The sequence below is a fragment of the Erithacus rubecula genome (assembly GCF_903797595.1).
Source record: "Erithacus rubecula genome assembly, chromosome: 23".
Lineage (NCBI taxonomy): Eukaryota > Metazoa > Chordata > Aves > Passeriformes > Muscicapidae > Erithacus > Erithacus rubecula.
The window spans coordinates 5,968,327-5,987,866 of NC_136675.1; the positions used below are offsets into that span (position 1 = coordinate 5,968,327).

The window sequence follows — 19,540 nt, forward strand, 5'->3', positions numbered from 1 at the left end:
TTGCTGAATAATTGTGTGTATGAAATATGAACACAGTTTTCAAAAGAGTGCCTGATAAGCAGCTTGCTGGAACGAAATGGTTGAGCAGAAGGAATTTACAGCACCTGCAGAGAATCGTGTGCTGTGGAAAACGTTCAAGGTCAGCCTGAGAGAGAGGTCACAGCACAAATCCAGCTCCAGAGGATCCAGGCTTGAGCTCACCCCACTGCAGCCCCCCCACAGCTCCCCAAAAATCCATTTCACACTCCACACTCAGGTAAGGATCAAACAGAGGCAGCTCAGCTCAGAGGAGACAAGACTCCTCCATCCCACAGACCAGAAAGCCAGGAGGAGCAGGCAGAACAGGTTTTTAAAACAGCAGCAGGCAAGGAGCAGAGGACACAATCCCAGACAAGGAGGGAGAGCACAGTTGAAAATCCACCATCAAAAGGAACGAGGGAAGAACACCACAAAGGCCAGAGAGGCACAAGAATGGTAATGGGAGGTACAGACAGGTAATGAAAACACCTGAGCACAGACAGAATGGTGGAGGAGCAGGAGAGCCCAATTATGTGGAAAACCAATAATTTCTGCAGGAAATGGGTACATGCAGCCCAACCCTTTCTGGTGCCTGAACACATGCAGGGCTGCAAGAATCATGGATAAACAACAAACCTCCATCAGTCCATCAGGAAGAGCCTCCTCTGGGATAGCACACAGGGTCAGAATCCCTGTGGAGGCAGGAGAAAAGGAGGCCAGGAAATGTTCTCATTCCCTGCATTAGGACGGATTTTTCCCAGTGAATTTAAAGAGAGGGAGGGATGCAGCAAAGAATGAAAGGCAGAAACAGAAGACACAATAATGTGGCTTCCATTTGCTGCAGGAGGAGAGAAGGAAATAACATCAGCTCCTCCACACACTGGAGATTCAAAGGGAGGAGGAAAAAAGGGATTACATCAGTTAAAACACTTCAAGGAGCTCTGGACAGAGAGGATACACACGGGCTTGGTGCTTTCAGCCTCCCACAGGAAGAAACAGGAGAGAGAACCAACAAAAAACTAGAATTGCTATGGTGATCTAAAGCATTGGACACACTCAGCAAGGAGAAGAGATAAAAGCCCCATTTCCAGCTGCACAGAACATCCTTGAGATAGGATCAGGCCCCAGGATCCACCCAGCTCAATTGTTAGTTGATGCTGTCATCTGCCTCCTCATCCTCCACGCTGTCTGCAGGTCAAAGAGGACACAGCACCAGATACAAATGTAAAGGGGTTATTTTATTATTGATTCAGAGGTTAGACAAGGCACCATTTGATCTAAAAAGAAATGCAAAAAAAACCACCCCTAATTAAGTGTTATTTTTGCAGGCAATTAAGAAAAGTCTCTTTTGCATTTCTTCAGCATTGTGTGAATTCCAGCTTGGTCATGATCACAGAAAAGCCACCCCATTCCCAAGTAAGGCAGGTTTGGACTAGAGCCACAGCCCCTCTGTTCAGCAGCACAGAATCCTTGAGAAGTCTCTATGCCAGAGTTAAGGAATGCAGCAGAACAAGAAAAACAAAACTTCCAGGAAAAGACCATGGAATCTCTTTTTCCTTTCCATTTCAGACACGATGAATCATTTGTTTGTTTTGGTCCTCGCTGATAAGAAGCAACATTAGAAAAAAAAAAAAATCACAGCAAACCTTTCAGTGGTCTCAGAGTACCAAGAGCCCATGAGACAAGCCCTGAAATTCCTGGAGAAACCTGGAATAACACCTAGCCCTGCCCTCCAACATGCCAAGGACCTGCTGATCACTCAGAGATGTTTCCCTCTCCACAATTGTTTTGCCTCCACAAACATGATTTCTAAGGAGAAGGCCACCTCCTCTTCACAAGGATTCTGCCAAATAAGAAATCCAACCAAAACCCAACCAAATCAACCCCCCAACCCCTTGTTTACCACCTCCTTCCCCCCCCTCCCATCAATCATACCCCCCTCCCAGCTGCCCTCCCTGCACTCAGGGAAGGGCTGCAATGGGTGATGTAGCAGAGTGTGCAGCCTTTGGTGGTGTCTCATCTGCTTGATGGAGTCACTCAGCTGGAATAAATGGGAACAGAAAGAAAAAGAAATATTTAGGGAAAAACAAACAAAAAAAATTAAGCATGGTTTATGGCAAAATAATAATAATAATAAAAAAAAAAAGCTGGTGAGCTGGATGTGAAGTGAGCATAAGGGAGGAAAGGAATGGAGAGTGGGGGAACATTTCCTTGCTGTTGAGTAAAACCTTGACCAAATCCAGGAATGCCAACTCTGGGAACCCTTCCCAGAGTGCAGAGAGCTGCAGCTCTCCCTTTGACTCTCTCAGAATAAAACACAGAACATTTTTACAGTCACCAAGATACCAGGGCAGCTGTAACCCACATTCTCCCACTCCCTGGGGCACACCAGTCCCATCCTAAATGCTATTCCAACCTCCCAGCTCACCAACTCCAGGTTACCCTTCCACAGGAAACCCAGAGACAGAGCAAGGGCTGTCTGGGAATCCCAGGGGACCACAGGCTGCTGGCAGAACCAGCCCTGTTTACTGTCAGAGCCTTTCTCCTCAGTCATGTGCTTTCTAGAGCAACAAGTCCACTGCTTTTGGTTCCCAGTGTTATTTCCAGTTTGCTGGAAGGGAAGATGTTCTGTCCCTTGAAAGGATGTATGAGGACAGAGAGAGGATTGTCAGGCAAAAGAGAAATTATCAAGGAAAAGAGCAAGGGATTCCTGAGGATTAAACATCTGCTCTGGGCACAGAGCTCCCAGCAGTTCAGTGCACAGGATGGAGAGGGACATCCCAAAAGAGAGAGAGAGAGGAGGATACTCAGTAACACTCAGTCAGTAAACATGCAGGGAATGCCAAAGGACAAAGTTTCATCTGGGCCAATCCATATTTACAGCAGGGTCCTCTAGGAAGGGCTGGAATCCCTCCTGGCCAAAGGTCAGTGCCAGCCCTGCAGTGTCACCACACAGCAGCACAATGCCCTGCAGAGGCCAAGGCACTGAGCACACACTGTGCTCTCAAACACAGCCTGATGGAGCTGCTGGATTTGCTCAAGAAACAGGAACATTTCCATGAGCTCACAGCAAAGGTCGTTAGCTCAAGGGCACACGGAGCCAGTGGTTAATAATGCTGTCTCTCGAGCCTTGAGAAATCATTTGTTTTGCAATAAGGCTTTATTATATTTAGACTTTGGGATCAGGAGAAGCTCAATGCATCTTCCTCTCCTTGGTCAAAACCAAGGCAAGAGCAAAGAGATAAAACCCAAGTCCTTTTCTTATCCTCAGGACATCCCAGCCTGCCACTCTGTCACACTCTGACCATAGATATCACTCTAAAAAGAGCAAGAAGCATCTCACTAATTTGCTATAAATCCCACAAATAAATAAAGGTTGAAACCACCCACCCTCTTTCTGCCCCATCAAATGCCATCAGAACAGGAACCTGCCACCCCACAGGGAATAAAACACATATAAGGAGAACACATTGCCACCCAGCCCCGAGCAGACACAAAGAACAACCCCAGTTTCAATCCTGCAGCTTCACATCTCCTGTGAAATCTTTCCCCCACATCCCCAACCTTCTCCAGGGCTGCTGTGGGGTAGCCAGGAGGAGCTGCAAGTACAGTTCCTTCCAGGGAGGTGCATTTCTAGGATGAAACAAAGGCTTTTTTGACCCATAGGAGTGCAGAGTCCATTTTGGGCAGCTGGAGCCTGGGCTCGCTGCGGCCTCTAGAGGCCAAAATCCCAACATCCACACACACACTGACTTTCACATGTAGCAACATAGAGACCGTTAACAGCTCGTTTAATTAAAATAGAGAATGAGCACAGCCCTGCCTTGGGCTGCATCACCCCTTCCCCTTCTACTCTGCTCAGCTCTTCACCCTCCTTGACCCCAGAGAGACAGAGACAGAGAAAGAGAAAGAAAGGAGAAAAAAAAAAAAGCAGAGCCCCATCCTGGGACGGAGCCTTAAATGAACATAACCAGGTCTTTACATGTTGCTTTGGTGAAGGCTGCCAGGATGCTGGCAAACACCACGTCGGGAGACTGGGAGGCATCCACGGCTGTATGGATCCCTCTCTTGCTGTAGTAGGACACCAGGGGGGAGGTCTGGGTGTGATAAGCCTTCAGCCGAGTTTTCAGGGCCATCTCGTTATCGTCCGAGCGGCGGATCAGGGGCTCTCCAGTGACCTGGAGAAGCAAGGGGACAGTCTCCAGCCAGCTGCAGCCTGGGATGCTCCCCCCTTGTCTGCCTGCTCCCCTCCTCCAAGGCAGTGCTGGAGAGGAGACCCCCAGGTGTGCAGGGCAGCCAGAACAAGTCCCAGAGTGGTCACTGAAGAGAGAAGGGCTCAGCACCGTGGCTTTTTTTCCCCCACGCACCACTCTGCTTGCTAAAAGGAGCCTCGAGACCAGGCACCAGCTACAGCTGCTCCCCAGGATGGAAACCAGTCACAACCCACTGCAACTCAAGCTGTGGACAGAGTTCAACAAGCTGTGAGGCTGGCAGAGCCTGGGCCAGCCCTTCATCCATCCTTCCATCCATCCCTCCAGGCCTCGCTCCCCGCTGTGCCGTCGGCTCAGGCTGCCCAAGCAGCTCCCCACGCTCCCCAGAAAGCCAAGACAAGAAGGTACAAGAGAAGGAAAGGAATGAGTTTTTCCTGGGAGAGACTGCAAAGCATCAGCTAAACCCAAAGCAAGGAAAGCTGCAGCCTTGGGAGCTCACATACATCGTCCTTCATGGGCTCTTTCGGGGGTCTGAACTCCTCGTGATACGAGCGGCCACTCGCTGGGTGAATCAGCCTGAGACAGAAAAGAAGTGTCAGCAAAGCAGCCCAGTCAGGAAAAGATCTCCTGAACTTGCCATTCATCAGCACAGAAAACATCTGCACTAGCAGCACCATTAGCCTGTCACTTGTAAGAAAATTCTCTCCAGTTATTTCTGTATCAAGGGCCTCTTCAGTTTGGAAAAGCAGCTGCGCTGGGAGATGGAGAAGGGGATTTTTACTTCCTGCTCTGCTGGGAAAGGGGTCTGGACAACAGTGCAAGAGAACACACTCCTGACCCTGGAGGAAGTGTCCAAATGTCAGTGTCCTGTGTAAGAGAGCAATACTAGCTTTGGAGAAGGAGAGACTTAAAGGGTGAGCTGAGATTTTCTACAGAAATCCCTGATTTATAGGGCAAGGAAGGTGTTCTGCTCAAGGCTGGCACAGGCATAGAACAGGCAGAAACAGAGACCAGCATCACTGTCAGCCCTAAGCATCAACTTGGGATCTGAAATTAGGATGCTGTTGCACAGCCTAGGAAATCCCAACCCGTGCCCTGAGAAGAATTACCGTCCAGTGATCCTCCGGATCAGCAAGGAGTCGGGGATGCTGAACTCAATGACAGAGTCAAGCTTCTCTCTCCTTTTCTCCAGGAGCTCATCCAGCTGCAACAGCAAACACCCACCTCAGAGGGGCACAGGGAGCAGGGACCCCTGGTTCTGAGGGAAGGAGGAGCTGGAGCAGCCCCCAAGCAGGGGCTCCCATACCATCTCTGCCTGTTTCACCGTGCGTGGGAAGCCATCCAGGAGGAACCCGTTCTTGCAGGGAGGAGAGTCCAGGTTGTTCTCAATCAGCTCCACCACCATCTCATCACTCACCTGCAGAGATGAGACAGGTATGTTGTCAGGAAGGACACCCTGAATTTACACACAGCTGCTGCCCTTGTGGACAGAGTGGGATTTTTGGAGTTGTCCTGTGCGGGGCCAAGGGTTGGGCTCGATAATTCTTGTGTGTCCCTTCCAACTCAGGATATTCTGTGATTCCATGATTCATGTCAATGCTCAGGCTGCCTGTTCAGACCTGCCCACATCAGGGCAGCACTCCCTGCAACACCAGGACATAGGCAATGCCACATTTCACTCCAGGGACACTCCAGCCTGTGCAGGGACTTGGACCAGCTCTGTAACCTCACTGTTACAAAGGTTGCTGTATTGCAAGGAACACTGTCAGCTCAAACTCCTTAGGTTATGACATTTTTTTAAAGCCAGATCACAATGCAAAATATCAACATAACCTTGATTTCCTGTTACTTTGTACCTTCACCTACACATCCCCCTCAGGAGGCAGGCCCGGGCAGGAAGGGCAGAGCAGCAAGTTGCTCATTGACTCCCATAAACCTCACACGAAGGTAAAAGCCCAAGAGTTGCTGACAAGCTCTGGCTTCACTGGGTAGTTTTTTCCCATCTAACAGTCTCAGCATACCACTGGGATTAGTGCCTTTTCCACATTGCAGCACTCACAGATGCTGCAGCCCCAACAATAGCTGTTTATTTGGGAGCAGCTCTCCTCAGCAGTGCTGTTTTCTCCAGCACACACAGCTGGGACACAGCAGGATTTGGGGACCAGGCTGTGACAACACAAAAACAACAGCCCTGCAGGTGGAGAGGGGCAAGCAACAGGTCACTTCTGTGCCTTCCTGATTACACCCTTTGGAGAAAAAAAATCCTGAGCATAAAGCCCATCCTGAAATGCTGCTGTGCTCCCAGCTGAGTTATCACAGAGCTGCTGGAGCTGCCTGCCACATACACACACACACGTGGCAGATACCACCAGCCTGGCCAGATAACGTCCCTATCTTTCATAACCAGCTGGGTATTGCAGGCTGCGTGTTGCAATGAGCTCTGAGCAGAAGTGAGATAACACTGCTCTCCCCATCTGGGGCCTGCAGATTCTCCCCAGGGTGTTAGGAGCCCGTGGAAGCCACAGTGATGCTCGAGATCTGCCCCACATTGGGGCAAGTCACTGCAATTTGTGGTCCCTTGAGTTTCCCTGAGATATTGCAGTCGTCAGGATGAGATAATGAGACCCTCAGAAAATGAATGTCAGAGATTCTAACTCGTGTTTCTTGGGGATCCAGAGCGTCTCTCTGACACAGCAGCTGCTGTAACTACCACAGCAACACCTTTAGGTTTATTTTCACCTTCTAGTTACAGGTGAATCGAGCTTATGCAAGAGCTGGGATGCAGATGAACCCTCTGAAGTGATACCTGGAGCTCAGGTATCAGGTGAAGAGACACCTGCAGCTCCAAGGATACACTGTCACCTCAGTGTTCAGGAGCCAGAAAATTGCCACCCAGACTGCACCCACTAAAAGATAAAAACAACCCAGGGCCACAGGCTGCTGGTAAGCAAATAGTAATTTTGAAGAGGAAGGATGTTTGTATAGGATGCTTCTGCTGCAGGGTGATATAAGGAAAGCTCCCACCCCATCCTTACCTTCACCTTGCAATCTGCCTTCACCCTGCAATCTGCCTTCCTACACTAATGAGACAATTCTAATTAGGAGGTGGATTTTGTCTGCTCTCCTTCCAGGCGCTGCCAGCCCGTGTCCCCTCCCAGCACATTCCCCGTCACCCACCAGCTTCCCCGAATCCATCGTCTCCTTGAGCCGCTTGCCCAGCTCGGACCCGGAGGCCACCATGGCCCGCAGCATGTCGCCGGTAGCCAAGTGGCACACGCAGTAGGTCTCGGCCAGCTTGGGGGCCTGCGGAAGAGGACAGAGATGAGACAGCGACAGTCGCTGAGCGGCAGCACATGGCACCAGCCGGGACAGAGCGCCGGTGCCCGTCCACACCGGCTGCCGCGGCCGGACAAAGGGAGCCGGGACAAAGAGCCCCGGCGGAAAGAACCGCGGTGGAAAGAAGCCCCAAACACACCCGCACCCCCCGATCCCCGCGCGGCCGACAGCAGGCCGGACACCCGCGTCCCTGCAGGCGGGGGGTCACACGCGGAGTGCCGGCAGTGGGGAAGGCCGGGCCGGGCCGGGCCGCTGCCGCTCGCATCCCCTCACCTGCGTGCCCTTGCCCGCGCCGGGCGGGCCCAGCAGCACGGCGCGGATGCCGTGGCGGATCCCCGCGGCCGGGGCCTGCCCGCGGCCGCCCCCCGCCTGCGCGCTCGGAGCCATGGCCGACAGCGACAGCGACACCGACTGCGCGCCCGCGCCGCGCCTCGTGGGCGGGGACAGCGCCGCGGGGCGGGGCCATGCAAATGAGGGGCGGGGCTATGCACTCACTTTTGTTTAATGTTGACTGGGCGGGGTTATGAGTGGTGTGGGCGTGGTCGGTGCGGTGGGCGTGGCTCTGTGGCGCCACGTGGGTCGCTCGGTGTCGCCGCGCTTGCCCCGAGTTGTCCCCAAGTGCTCACTCAGTTCAAGAAGGACACATTGAGCATTGCAATATGTCCAGGGAAGGGCAGCGGGGGCAGAACGAGTCTGATGAGGGGCGGCTGAGGGAGGTGGAGCGGCTGAGCCAGGAGAAAAGGAGGTTCAGGGGTGACCTTATCGCTCTCTGCATCTACCTGAAAGGAATTTGGAGCCGGCTGGGGGGAGGGCTTGTCTCCCGGGCAGCTGGTGACAGGACAAGAGGACACAGTCTAAAGCTACGCCAGGGGCATTAGGAAGAATTTCTTCACAGGAAGATTAGACATCGGAACGGGCTGCCCAGAGAGGTGGTGGAGTCTCCACCTTTGGAACATTTAAGGAAAGACTGGATGTGGCACTTGGTCCTGTGGTCCAGTCACAGTTGGACTTCTTGATCTCCGAGATCTTTTCCAATCCAATTGATTCTGTCATTCTGAGCTCTGCTTGCCCTGGCGTTGTGGAATGGGCTCAGTGCCCTGCTCTGCATGGGCTGTGCATCACGACACTGCCCAGCACATCCAGGAGGGCCTGGCACTGCAGGGCCCTGCATCTCTGCTCTCCAGCCTCTCTGCATGGTCCCCACATCCCACACAGCACAGTCCAGCGATGGGCCAGAGCACAGGCAGAACTGGCCAAGATCTCACAGCACACAAGGGTTTTCTTGGCCCTGGCTGCTGGGAGAGCAAAGCCAAGACCACAGTGTTGAATACAGAAACCCAGGATAAGTTGGTCCTTCTCACTCCCCCCTCAGTGGGGACATCCACCTCTCCACAAACAGAGCAACACCAGAGGGACCTGCACGTTTAACAAAAAGAGTTAAAAAACCCCTGCTGAGCCCATTCTGTCTGTGGGGTGGAGCAGTGGCACCATTTCCAAGATCCAGGTCTCACGGATCAGACAGAGCATCCGCATTGATGGCAGAGCTGGATCTGCCCCGGGGGCACCCACCAAAACCAGCAGCAGCTCAGCAAGGGCAGGATCAGTCCCTGACATCTTCCCACCTCCCTCCCCCTCTCCGGAGTGCCAGCCAAACAGCGCTCAGCCTTTAATCTGCAGGAAGCCCGCTTTTCCCGGCAGCAGCATTTCCGAGGTATTTCGGGCTCCTTTCCCCGCCAGGGTCCCCGCGCTCAGGATGCGCAGCCGCGGGAAGCGGGGCCGGGCTGCCGGGCTGGGGATGAGCTGCGGGGCTCGGTGAGAGCCCGGGGTGACCGCACGGGGCAGCCCCAGCCCCGGGAGAGGGTGGGAGAGGAGGGGGAGCGTTCTCCAAAAGGGATGAAGGATGCTCGGAGGCGGCTCAGCCAATGGGGTGGCTGGATTTGGTTGTCATGGCTACGGTTGGGAGGCAGTGCGGGAGGAGAAGGGGTGCAGAGCCCCCGCATCTTCTGCAGGGGCAAGGACAGGAGTCCTGCAGGGCAGGACAAACAGCCGGCCCCGGGGCTGTTCATTCTCTTGGGAGACCCATGGCAGAATCTCTTTAAATGCTTTCTGAGGTAAGGGGATTTTTGGGAGGGCTGTGGGGGAGCTGTTTTGCCTGGCAAGTGAGATGGGAGCTGTAAGTGCCTGTGGTTGCTGAATTTGGGGATGGGGGTGAAGGACATCGTGCTGGCAGTGCCCCCCTCCCTCTCTAAGCCCCTGCACTGCTTCTCCCCAGAGAGCCTGGACCCCCAGGCACACCTTGGGCTGCTGCAGGAGCTCAGCATTCCTCAGGGAACCCCCCTGACAGCACACCAGGACACCTGAGAGGGACAACTGGACCGTGGTAAGGAGGGGATGTCCCAGGCTGGGGCAGGAGTTCCAGCAGGAATGACCCATCCATCCCTTCTGTGCCCAACCAGGGTGGGCTGGAAGCTGTTTGGTAATGGGGAGTGAAGGGTAAAGCTGGAGGAGTTACTCTCCTTTCCTGATTGTGAAGCTCTAAGACCTTCAAAACATGTTTTTTTCATCCCATTCCCCGTCTCTGGAATTGGCTGGTGGTGCTTGCTCAATGCATTACAACATCCTGCTGCTCTGGGGTCAGCGTGGTCTTTCTCCCAGTACCCCCTGGAATGCAGTCAGGAGGTCTCTGTGGGGAGCAGGGGGTGTGCAGCTCTGAGAAATGAAACCTCTGCCTTCTGCTCACTTCAGAGAGAACAAGCTCCTGGAAGAGCCCTGGAGCTAGACCTGGATTATTGGAGTGGAAATGTTTCCTTCTAGTTCATCAGCTCCCTGGGTTATGGGCTGGGCTGGATCCAGGGCAGGAGATTGTTGAAGTGTGTGAGCTCAAAGCTAAAGTTCTGCTAGGATGAGCTTTGTCCTGGGGCTTTCCACTGGGAAAGTGGGTCCAGGAGACTTCAGCAATTTGGAACCCATAGGGGATGTTCACCCCAGTGAGCACTCAGCAGATCCAGCTGCATTCCAGAGCAGGAAGGGGCCTGTCCTGGCCTAGAAAGGCATCTCTGCTCCTTGTGGTGCAGTTGGCTTTGTTGTTGACTGTGCTGGTGCCTGCTGATGGAGACAAAGCTGCTGTGTGCCAAAACAGAGCTCTGAACTGCAGAGAAATGTGTCTCCTCCCTGGGGAAGATGCTGTAACCCACAGCAGGGCTCTGCTGAGCTGCTGATTCAGAGCAGAGCAGCACAGGGCTCTACCCAGTGACACCCCAGGCTCAGTGGTCCATGCTGAGGGAGCTTCTGGACCCTTCCTCTAATATTCCTTTCCTTTTTTACAGTGTGTCTCATCCTTAGAATCCATCCCCTACTCCAGGAGCCTTCAGAGCATCACCACACCCAGAACAGCACACCATGAACAGGTACTTGAAGGAATCCAATTTCCTGATGGTGGAGGAAGGCTTCACCACCAGAGACCTGCTGGAGAACCTCCTTGGGGAGCTGTGCCAAGAGGTGAGGGCTGCTGCTGCTCTGCTGCTGCCTCTGGAAAAGGCATTGCTGGAGCTGCTGCTCACTCCAGCTGTCCCCTAGAGCGAGCAGCAGGCCTTCTTCGTGGCAGACCTTGGGGACATTGTGAAGAAGCACCTGCGTTTCCTGAAGGCTTTGCCCCGAGTGAAACCCTATTTCCCAGTGAAATGCAACAGCAGCGAAGGGGTGATTCGGCTGCTGGCAGAGCTGGGGGCAGGATTTGCCTGTGCCAACAAGGTAGGGATCCAGGGGAAATGTCTGTGGAGGAGTGGCAGAGCTCACCCTCCTTTCCTAAGTCTCTGCTCTAGGTGACATTTGCAGGGCAGGAGTCTCCCTCTGCTGTCACAGCCCAGAAATCCTTGTCCCCTCTGTGCTGTTCCCTTTGGCTGACACTCCTGTCCCTGGAGCTGCTGTCCTGGCTGCTGGCACAGCACGTCCCTGGGGTGGCACTGCCACAGCTCTCCAACTCTTGGTGTCCTTAGGGCTGAGACTAAAGCTTTTTACTCCCTCCTGCTTGTCATTTGCAACAGCCAGACTTCCAGCAAGGAGGTAAAATTAAATCACTTTTATGCGATTAAACAGGATGTGTTTTCCAGGAGAAGAAAGTGCAAGAGTTGTCACAGCTCAGAGCAGGGGTCAGCCCCAGGCCTGCTAACCCCACTTGTTTCCTCTCCCATTTTCATGATGTTTTCAAACCTGTCCATGCCAGGACAAAGTCCACTTTGATCTCTTTGAGCTGTGGTAGCTTTTCTCTGGAAAAGCCCAGGCACTTTTCCCTCCTCAGCACTACAAGCCAGACCCAGAGCTGGTGGCTGATCCACACCCAGCTCCTGGGGGACCTGCTGCACGTGTCCCCTTCTCCCTGCAGGCAGAGATCAGCAGGGTTCAGGGCATTGGGGTCCCAGCTGACAGGATTTTCTACAGCAGCCCCTGCAAGCAGGTCGCCCACATCAGGTACGCAGCCACCCACGGCGTGAGGCTGATGGCCTTTGACAACCAGGTGGAGCTGAGCAAGGTGGCCAGGAGCCACCCCCGTGCCAGGTGGGTGTGTGGCAGTGCCACTGGAGTGGGTGCAGGAGGAGGGGACGGGCAGGAGGGCAAGAGGGGGTTGTACAAGGTGGGTGTCAGTGTCTTTTCCCAAGCGGTAGGACAAGAGGAAATGGCTTTAAGCTGTGCCAGGGGAAGTTAGACTGAATTTGGGGAAAATTTTGTTCACTGAAGGGGTGATCAGGCAGTGGAACAACATACCCAGGGGAAGGATGGAATCACCATCTCTGGAAACACTCAAAAACCTTGTAGATACGGTGCTCAGGGACATGGTTTAGTGCTGGACTTAACAGTTTGGGTTAATATTTAGACTCAGCGATCTTTGAGGGTTTTTCCAGCCCTCAAAGGCTTTTCCTTTCATGATCCTGTTATTCCAAGACCCCTCAACACAGCGTGGCTTTGCTGTGCAGGCTGTTGTTGGGAATCACTGCTGACTCCATCCCTTCTGCCCACCCGAGCATGACTTTTGGGACCACGCTGAAATCCTGCCAGCACCTGCTGGAGACAGCCAAGGAACAGGCAGTGGAGGTTGTTGGTGTCAGGTACAGCCAGGGGCCTTCTTCCAGAGGGAGAAGATTGGGATCTGGGCAGCTTTTCTCCCTTCTGGATTAGGGATCTGGGGAGCTTTTCATGCATTGGGACCTGGGGAGCTTTTCATGCATTGGGATCTGGGGAGCTTTTCTCCCCTCTGGATTGGGGATCTGGGCAGCTTTTCCCTGGACTGGGATCTGGGGAGCTTTTCATGGATGGAGATCTTGCAGCTCTTCCCTGGATTGGGATCTGGGGAGCTTTTCATGCATTGGGATTCTGGGGAGCTTTTCTCCCTCTGGATTAGGGATCTGGGGAGCTTTTCACCCTCTGGATTGGGAATCTGGGGAGCTTTTCCCTGCTGGAGCAATGCAGTGATCCAGCTGCTCTGCTTGGGAGGAAGGTGAAGGCAGAGATTTGACCTTGTTGGGACAAATTTGGGGCAGGTTTGACCCTAAGAAAGTCTCTGTGGGTCTTGGGATGGTGTGTGATAAACTGAGTGACAATCCCAGTGCCGTGTCCCCTCTGCCCTGGGGATGATCCAACCCTGCTGAGACAAGTTCTGTGCCCTCAGCTTCCACCTTGGGAGCCGTGGGCTGGAGCCCCAGGCCTTGGCCCAGGCTGTGGCTGCAGCACAGCTGGTGTTTGACATGGGCACAGAGCTGGGACATCACATGCACCTCCTGGACATCGGGGGGGGATTCCCTGGCACTGAGGACACCAGAGCCCCGCTGGAAGAGGTACAAACCTCCCAACACCTGCCCTCAGCAGGCAGAGAATGAGCTTGGAATGAGCCTCCCTGCAGAATTCCCAGCTAAACAAGAGGAAGGTTCTTTTTCTTCCCTCAGATCGCTGCTGGGATAAACTCTGCCTTGGATTTGTACTTCCCTGAGGGCAGTGGGGTGGACGTTGTTGCCAGACCTGGGCGTTACTACGTCACCTCTGCCTTCACCTTGGCTGTCAGCATCACTGCCCTGGAGGAGATCCCCATGGAGCAGCCTGGCTCTGACGGTAGGTGTGACAGCAGGATGTGTCCCCTGCATCCCTGACCCCCCTGAGCCCTGTCCCCTGTCCCTTCCAGAGGAAGAGTGTGGCAGCAAGAAGAGCCTGGTGTATCACCTCAGTGACGGCATCTACGGCGCCTTCAGCTGCCTCCTGTTTGACAGCCCCTGTCCCCAGCCAAGGCTGCACAAGGTGAGGGGCTCACCTGCCTTGGGGACACCCCAGAACGTCCCTCAGCCAACCCTGTGCCACAGAGGGAAGCTGTTCCCAGCCTGTGGATTGAACTTTGGGATCATTGTGGGCCAGGAGACCAACTGCTTTGTAAGGCATTAATTAAAAGACCAGCTCTAAGTGGGAAGCTTGAGGAATCCCATGCATTGCTCCCAGTCAATGAGCCAGAGGAGTGGTGCAGCTTTGTCTGTAGGCAGAGCTGGAGTTTCCATCCTTGTGAGAATCCCACAAAAAGAGCTGGAAGTGTTTTGCCAGGGGGTGTCATTTTTATTGGATGCTGTATGGTTATAGCGATGGAAAAAACCAGCTCAGGATGGTAAATTTATCTTCTCTGTTTTCAGTATCTAATGTTATTTGGCTCATTGTTTTTAGGGATTTTAACTCTGAATTGTGTCCCAGCATCCTTTGTGTCCCTCTTTATTTGCATCTATTTTCACTGACACCTCTCCCAGTCACAGGTGCCATTTTAGGGAAGCAGCAGAGGAATTACCCCATGGGAGGGGAAGGGGATATGGGTAAGACAACTGGGGACCAAAACAGAGTGAGGCCAATAATTTAACATTAACGATTAACATTAATTAAGAACCAGCACAAAGTAAAGCTCGAAGGAAAAGAACTGTTAACTGAGAACATTTATAAAAACATATAATGCTAATCACTGTAATTGACTAAGTGGACACCTTTGTAGGAAAACTTTCTCTGAAGGATTTATTCTTCAAGTGGGGCATCCTCATGCCAGTGTTATAAATGAGAAACAAAGTCTTGATATTCAGCAAAATTCAGATTGGTTTATTTTATATATTCAGAGCAAGCAGCACTGGGGAAAACATGAGGGGTCACTGCCCACTCCATGCTCCACCCAAATTGGTTTGCAGCTCCCTTTTTTAATGGTTTTCCTTATAGTAATCAATAATTGTTATTGTTTTGTTGTAGTAATTCTGCAAGGTAAGCAGTGGTGGTCAAAGAAACTTCCAAAATTCTGTGGGACAGCTCTTGGGACAATTGGTCATGTAACCATCTGGTCTGGGTAGATAAAAAACAGAAGTGGGAATTCTGATCTTTAGCAGAGAGTTTGTGATTGATCACACAAAGGCAGGAAATCTGATTATGCAAAAAAAACCCTTTCAGACTATGGAAAACACCTTTTTTCTCTTTTACAAACACAATATTCATAACAGGGAGACTTAAACAGAATGGGTTTAATCACACATTTCCCTTTATCTAAGTCCGCATTCATTTCGTATTATAAACACTCTGTTTCATACAAACTCCAAAACTTCTCTGATGAACACAAACCACTTCCCAATGACCACAGCAGTGCCAGCTGTGTGCTTTACCCACAGAGACCCTGCCCAGAGCAGCCCTGGCACAGCAGCAGCCTGAGGGGTCCGGGGGGGCCCGGCGAGGATCGCATCGCCGACGGGCTGCGGCTGCCCCTGCTGCACCTGGGGGACTGGCTGCTTTTTGGGAATATGGGAGCTTACAGCATGCCAGCATCATCCCTGCCCAGCACAGAGCCCCAGCCACGGGTCAGCTACACCATGTCCTGCATGGCCTGGTAAGAGATGGGCAGCGGGGGAGGGCAGGGATGGATGTTGGGGGGTTTTTCTTCTGCCTCGGTCAAGGTGAGAGGGGGAAATCCGAGTGCCAAACCTGGGAACTCAGTGTGAAATTGATGAGGCAAAAATCCTAGTTTTTTTAATATTGCTAACATTTTAATATTGTTATTTCTGCATTTTTTTTGCTGGAGTAAAGAGAGCCAGCTCACCTCTGGCTGTTGTTCTGGGGGACTTGTTGTTCTGAGAGCCTTGGAGTGTCTCCTTCCCCATTCTCAAGGGGCTGCTCCTTCCCCTGGCTCCCCCTTGCAGGAAAGCCATCCAGCTCTTCCAGGAAAAGCCACCCCAGACAGAAGATGACCGTGAGACCCTCTGCACCCCCTTGTCCTGTGGCTGGGAGATGGCAGAGACACTTTGTGTCACCCCTGTCTTCGCTCCAGCTGGCATCATCTGAGCACTGGGGGAGAAGGAGCCACGGTGGGAAAGGTCCTGTGGTGGTACTGGCAGGGAAAATATCCCATAATGGTGTTGGGATGGGAAAAATCCCATGGCAGCAGCAGGGGAAAACATCCCACTGTGGTACTGGAGGGATAAAAATCCTACAGTGGTACCACAGTGGGAAAAATCCCATGGCAGCACCAGGGGAAAACATCCCACTGTGGTACTGGAGGGATAAAAATCCTACAGTGGTACCACAGTGGGAAAAATCCCATGGCAGCTGCAGAAGGGAGAGGTCCTGTGGTGGTACCAGAGGGGGAAAGGATCCCATGGCAGTGCCAGGGAGGGGGAAGGTGCCATCCTGCCCCTGGCATTGCCCCACTCTGCTCTCATGGAATAAATCCTGTCCCATAAATCCTGTCCCATAAATCCTGTCCCATAAATCCTGCTCCTCCAGTGTGGTGTGCGTGCCTCCCCAAGGGGTTTGGCAGGTCTGGGCTCTGTTTTTAGGAGTGCTGTGATAATTGATAGCCCAGCCTGGCTTGAGGGGTCAGGTGAGGGAGCCCCCGGCTCTTCCTCCCCACCCTGTGCCCGAGGTGCTGCAGAATCCCTCTGCAATCAGCATTTTATGAGGCTTTGCTCATTAGGGAGGGCGGGGCTGTTCACCCAAACCTCGGACTCTGTTCAGGCACCCAGAGGGACCCCGGGGATTTTGGGAAAGTGTGGAAATAGGAGGGTGGGTTTAGGTTTTGTGGGTGACACTGGAGGGAAAACCTGGGTATGGTGGCATCTCCCTGGTTCCTGAGGTCATGTCAGACCTTACAAAGGCTCCTGCCCTGGAGGCCAAAACTGGGAGAACTGGGGGGCACTGGGAGGAGCTTGGATCGTGGGAATGGGATGCACTGGGAATAACAGGACACTGGGTGACACTGAGGTGGAGGCACTGGGAGCACTGGGGGGTGCATTGGTCAGATCACCCTTGATCTCCAGGTTTGGGGACTCAGAGAGAGCACTGGGAGGACACTGGGAGAATTGGGATGACTATACTGGGAGGACACTGGGAGCATTGGGGAGACACTGGAGCTTAGAAAGAGGACAGAGGGTGGACACTGGGCCACTGAGAGGACACTGGGAGGACACTGGGAGCACTGGGAGAACACTGGGAGCATTGGGAGGACACTGGGAGCACTGGGAGGACACTGGGAGCATTGGGAGGACACTGGGAGCACTGGGAGGGCACTGGGAGCACTGGGAGCACTGGGAGAACACTGGGAGCGCTGGGAGAACACTAGGAGCATTGGGAGGACACTGGGAGCACTGGGAGCACTGGGAGAGCCTTAAACACCGTGGCCGCCAGGGGGCGCTGGGGCGCGGCGCGCGGCGAGTCCTCCAATCCGCTAGGGGGCGCTATCGCGCACAGGGGCCGCCCGTGCCGTTCATCTCTCCCCGCCCAGCCGCAAAGCGCGCCGCGCTGCCGCGACGTGGGTTGCGCTTGACGGCGGGAGCGTCGCGAAAGGCCCGTGAAGGACGGCGGCGGGTCCGTGAGGGGGGGCGGCGGCGCGACAGCGGCTGTGTCGCCACAGGAGCGCAGCCATGCCGTTCTGGGACCTGCAGAAGCGGCTGGGCATCGACGTGGACAGCTGGCTGTTGCGGCAGAGCATGCCGCAGCCGCACGGGCAGGCCGCGCTGTGCCACGCCTTCGAGCGCGAGTGGGTGGAGTGCGGGCACGGGCTGGGCCAGACCCGCGCCCGCCGCGAGTGCCGGCTGGAGTACGAGGATTTCCTGGAGTGCATGCACCGCACTAAGCTGGTGGGTGAGCTGGGGGGCACGGGGGGCGTGGGGATCCTGACAGAGCGGGGACACCGGCTCCGGGTGGGGGGACTCGAGGGGAGAGGCTGGGGAAGGTCTGGGGGCTCCATTGCGGGCTGGCAGCGCTGCCTGGTCATTCCCATTCCTTCCCCGAGGAGCTGTGGCTGCCCCGTTCCTGGAAGGGAACCAGGCCAGGCTGGAGCAGCCCGGTCAGTGGGAGGTGGGATTTTAGGGATTTTAGGTCCCTCCCAACCAAATATTCCATGTTTTGGGGCGGGTTTTGTCCCTGTCCCCAGCGCTTCTCCAGCAGCATCCACATCCAGCACAAAACCCAGCTCAGAAAACTGAGCTGGAAATTCATCACTACAGAACATCCTGAAAACCCCAAACTCTTTGAGAAGAGCCTCAAACTCCAGTGAGGAGCCCTGGGGTGGGGTTGGTGCGGGTTCTACATCTGCCAGGACCTTTTGGGGACCCCCTGAGGGATCCCTGAGCCCCCCCTGTGTCCCTGGCAGGCCCAAAGGCTCCGGATCATCCTGGAGCAGCGGGACAAGATGATCAAACAGGGGAAATACAAACCCCCCCCCCACCACACGGGCAAGGAGGAGCCCAGGCCGTGAATCCCACTGGAATTCCTCTTGGAAGAAAACCCCCAGAGCACAGGGCAGGGGCCCTGCTGAGGCTGGAGGGGAGCAACCTCAGATGGAGCATCACTTGGACAGTAAATATCCCTTTGGAATGTCTCCTTGGCTCTGTCTGGTCTTTTTTTTGGGGGGGAAAACACTTCGTTTCCATATGGATTCAGGATGGATTTGGGCTTTTCAGTGTGTGGGGGCCAGATTTCCTCACTGGGGGCTTTGAAATCCCATAAACCAGGAAGATCTATGGAGTCCCAGCACATTTGTCCCTCCCAAGGAGAGTTTTTCCTCCCATTCCCTCAGTTTTGGAGCAGCCCTGAAGCAGGTGAATCCCTGGAAGTGGAGAGCTCTGTGCTTTAATCCATGCTTTTAATACTGCTGGAGGTGGAGTTAATACTGGATTTTTGCTGTGAGACTCCTGATCCCAGCAAATCCCAGCTGGGATGACAAAAGCTGTGACCTGCAGGGGCAGGGATGTGACATTGCAGGGGGGACATTCCAGGGGGGACATTGCAGGGGGGACATTCCAGGGGGGACATTCCAGACCCCTGCCCTGCTCCCTGAGGGATCTGTGCTGTTTCTGGGCTGTGAATCCCACAGTGGGCACAGGAGAAGAGTCCCATGGATCCCTGATCCAGGCAGATCTGGCATTGCTGTGCCCCTGGGTCACAGCTGGGTGCTGCTTTTGGGGGCTCTGAGCCATCCCAGGGTGTCCAGGGCAGGGATCTGAGCCAGGAGAGCTCTGTCATTTCCCCTGCTGATTCACACTCTGCCATGTGTGTTCCCTCTATTTTAGATAACTCTAGAAATAATGCCCTTTTAAAATTTTTTTTTCATCAATTTTGATATTTTTCTGACCCCATCCTGGCTGGATCCTGGCTAATTCCTGGCTGTCCTTGCAGTAACTGATGGAGACTGATAATCCTCAGGGATTCTGGTTGCTGCTTTAAATATGAAAACTCTGGAAAAGCAGTGTCAGGATATCAGTGTTCCATGGATCTCATCATTCCAGCTGTAAATGTGGGCAAGGAGGAGGGAAACACAGGGAAAATATGAGAGCCATGTGAGGAAAAGGGAATGGCTTCAGGTGGAAAGGGGGAGGCTGTGGAGCTGCCAGAACAAATAAAGGATGGATAAAGAGGGAGAAATTGTGCTGGGGATGGAAATGGAGTGGTGCCATGGAGCCATCAGAGTTATTTATCCTCAGTGATTT

General features: G+C 53.7%; 3 protein-coding genes across 14 annotated transcripts; 2 read left to right on the top strand and 1 right to left on the bottom strand.

Moving 5' to 3' along the window:
- Positions 1-1,235: 1,235 nt before the first annotated feature.
- Positions 1,236-8,029, bottom strand: AK2 (adenylate kinase 2). Of its 2 annotated transcripts, XM_079325701.1 has the most exons (7): positions 7,839-8,028; positions 7,407-7,532; positions 5,536-5,646; positions 5,339-5,433; positions 4,733-4,805; positions 4,001-4,196; positions 1,236-2,059 (listed from the first exon to the last, which is right to left on the bottom strand). In XM_079325701.1, the coding sequence occupies exons 1-7, from the start codon at positions 7,950-7,952 to the stop codon at positions 2,052-2,054; spliced, it is 723 nt and encodes a 240-aa protein (XP_079181827.1). In that variant the 5' UTR covers positions 7,953-8,028; the 3' UTR covers positions 1,236-2,051. The 2 variants fall into 2 exon arrangements, with proteins under 2 accessions (XP_079181827.1, XP_079181826.1); XM_079325700.1 differs by lacking the exon at positions 1,236-2,059 and having other exon boundaries at positions 3,791-4,196; positions 7,839-8,029.
- Positions 8,030-8,284: 255 nt separating this feature from the next.
- On the top strand, positions 8,285-17,003 carry AZIN2 (antizyme inhibitor 2). Of its 11 annotated transcripts, none has more exons than XR_013776721.1 (12): positions 9,524-9,676; positions 9,838-9,945; positions 10,908-11,063; positions 11,142-11,315; positions 11,947-12,119; positions 12,536-12,667; positions 13,228-13,393; positions 13,502-13,664; positions 13,735-13,847; positions 15,230-15,444; positions 15,755-15,967; positions 16,048-17,003. XR_013776721.1 is itself a non-coding variant. In XM_079325696.1 (11 exons), exons 3-11 carry the CDS (start codon positions 10,965-10,967, stop codon positions 15,894-15,896), a joined length of 1,377 nt encoding a protein of 458 aa, XP_079181822.1. In that variant the 5' UTR covers positions 8,285-9,390; positions 9,838-9,945; positions 10,908-10,964; the 3' UTR covers positions 15,897-17,003. The 11 variants fall into 11 exon arrangements, 9 of the variants coding, with proteins under 9 accessions (XP_079181822.1, XP_079181824.1, XP_079181817.1 ...); XR_013776722.1 differs by having other exon boundaries at positions 10,927-11,063; XM_079325696.1 differs by lacking the exon at positions 9,524-9,676 and adding an exon at positions 8,285-9,390 and having other exon boundaries at positions 15,755-17,003.
- A 345-nt stretch (positions 17,004-17,348) lies between these two features.
- Positions 17,349-18,432, top strand: NDUFS5 (NADH:ubiquinone oxidoreductase subunit S5). Its single transcript, XM_079325702.1, has 2 exons — positions 17,349-17,689; positions 18,205-18,432. Exons 1-2 carry the CDS (start codon positions 17,474-17,476, stop codon positions 18,307-18,309), a joined length of 321 nt encoding a protein of 106 aa, XP_079181828.1. The 5' UTR covers positions 17,349-17,473; the 3' UTR covers positions 18,310-18,432.
- The last annotated feature ends 1,108 nt before the right edge of the window (positions 18,433-19,540 follow it).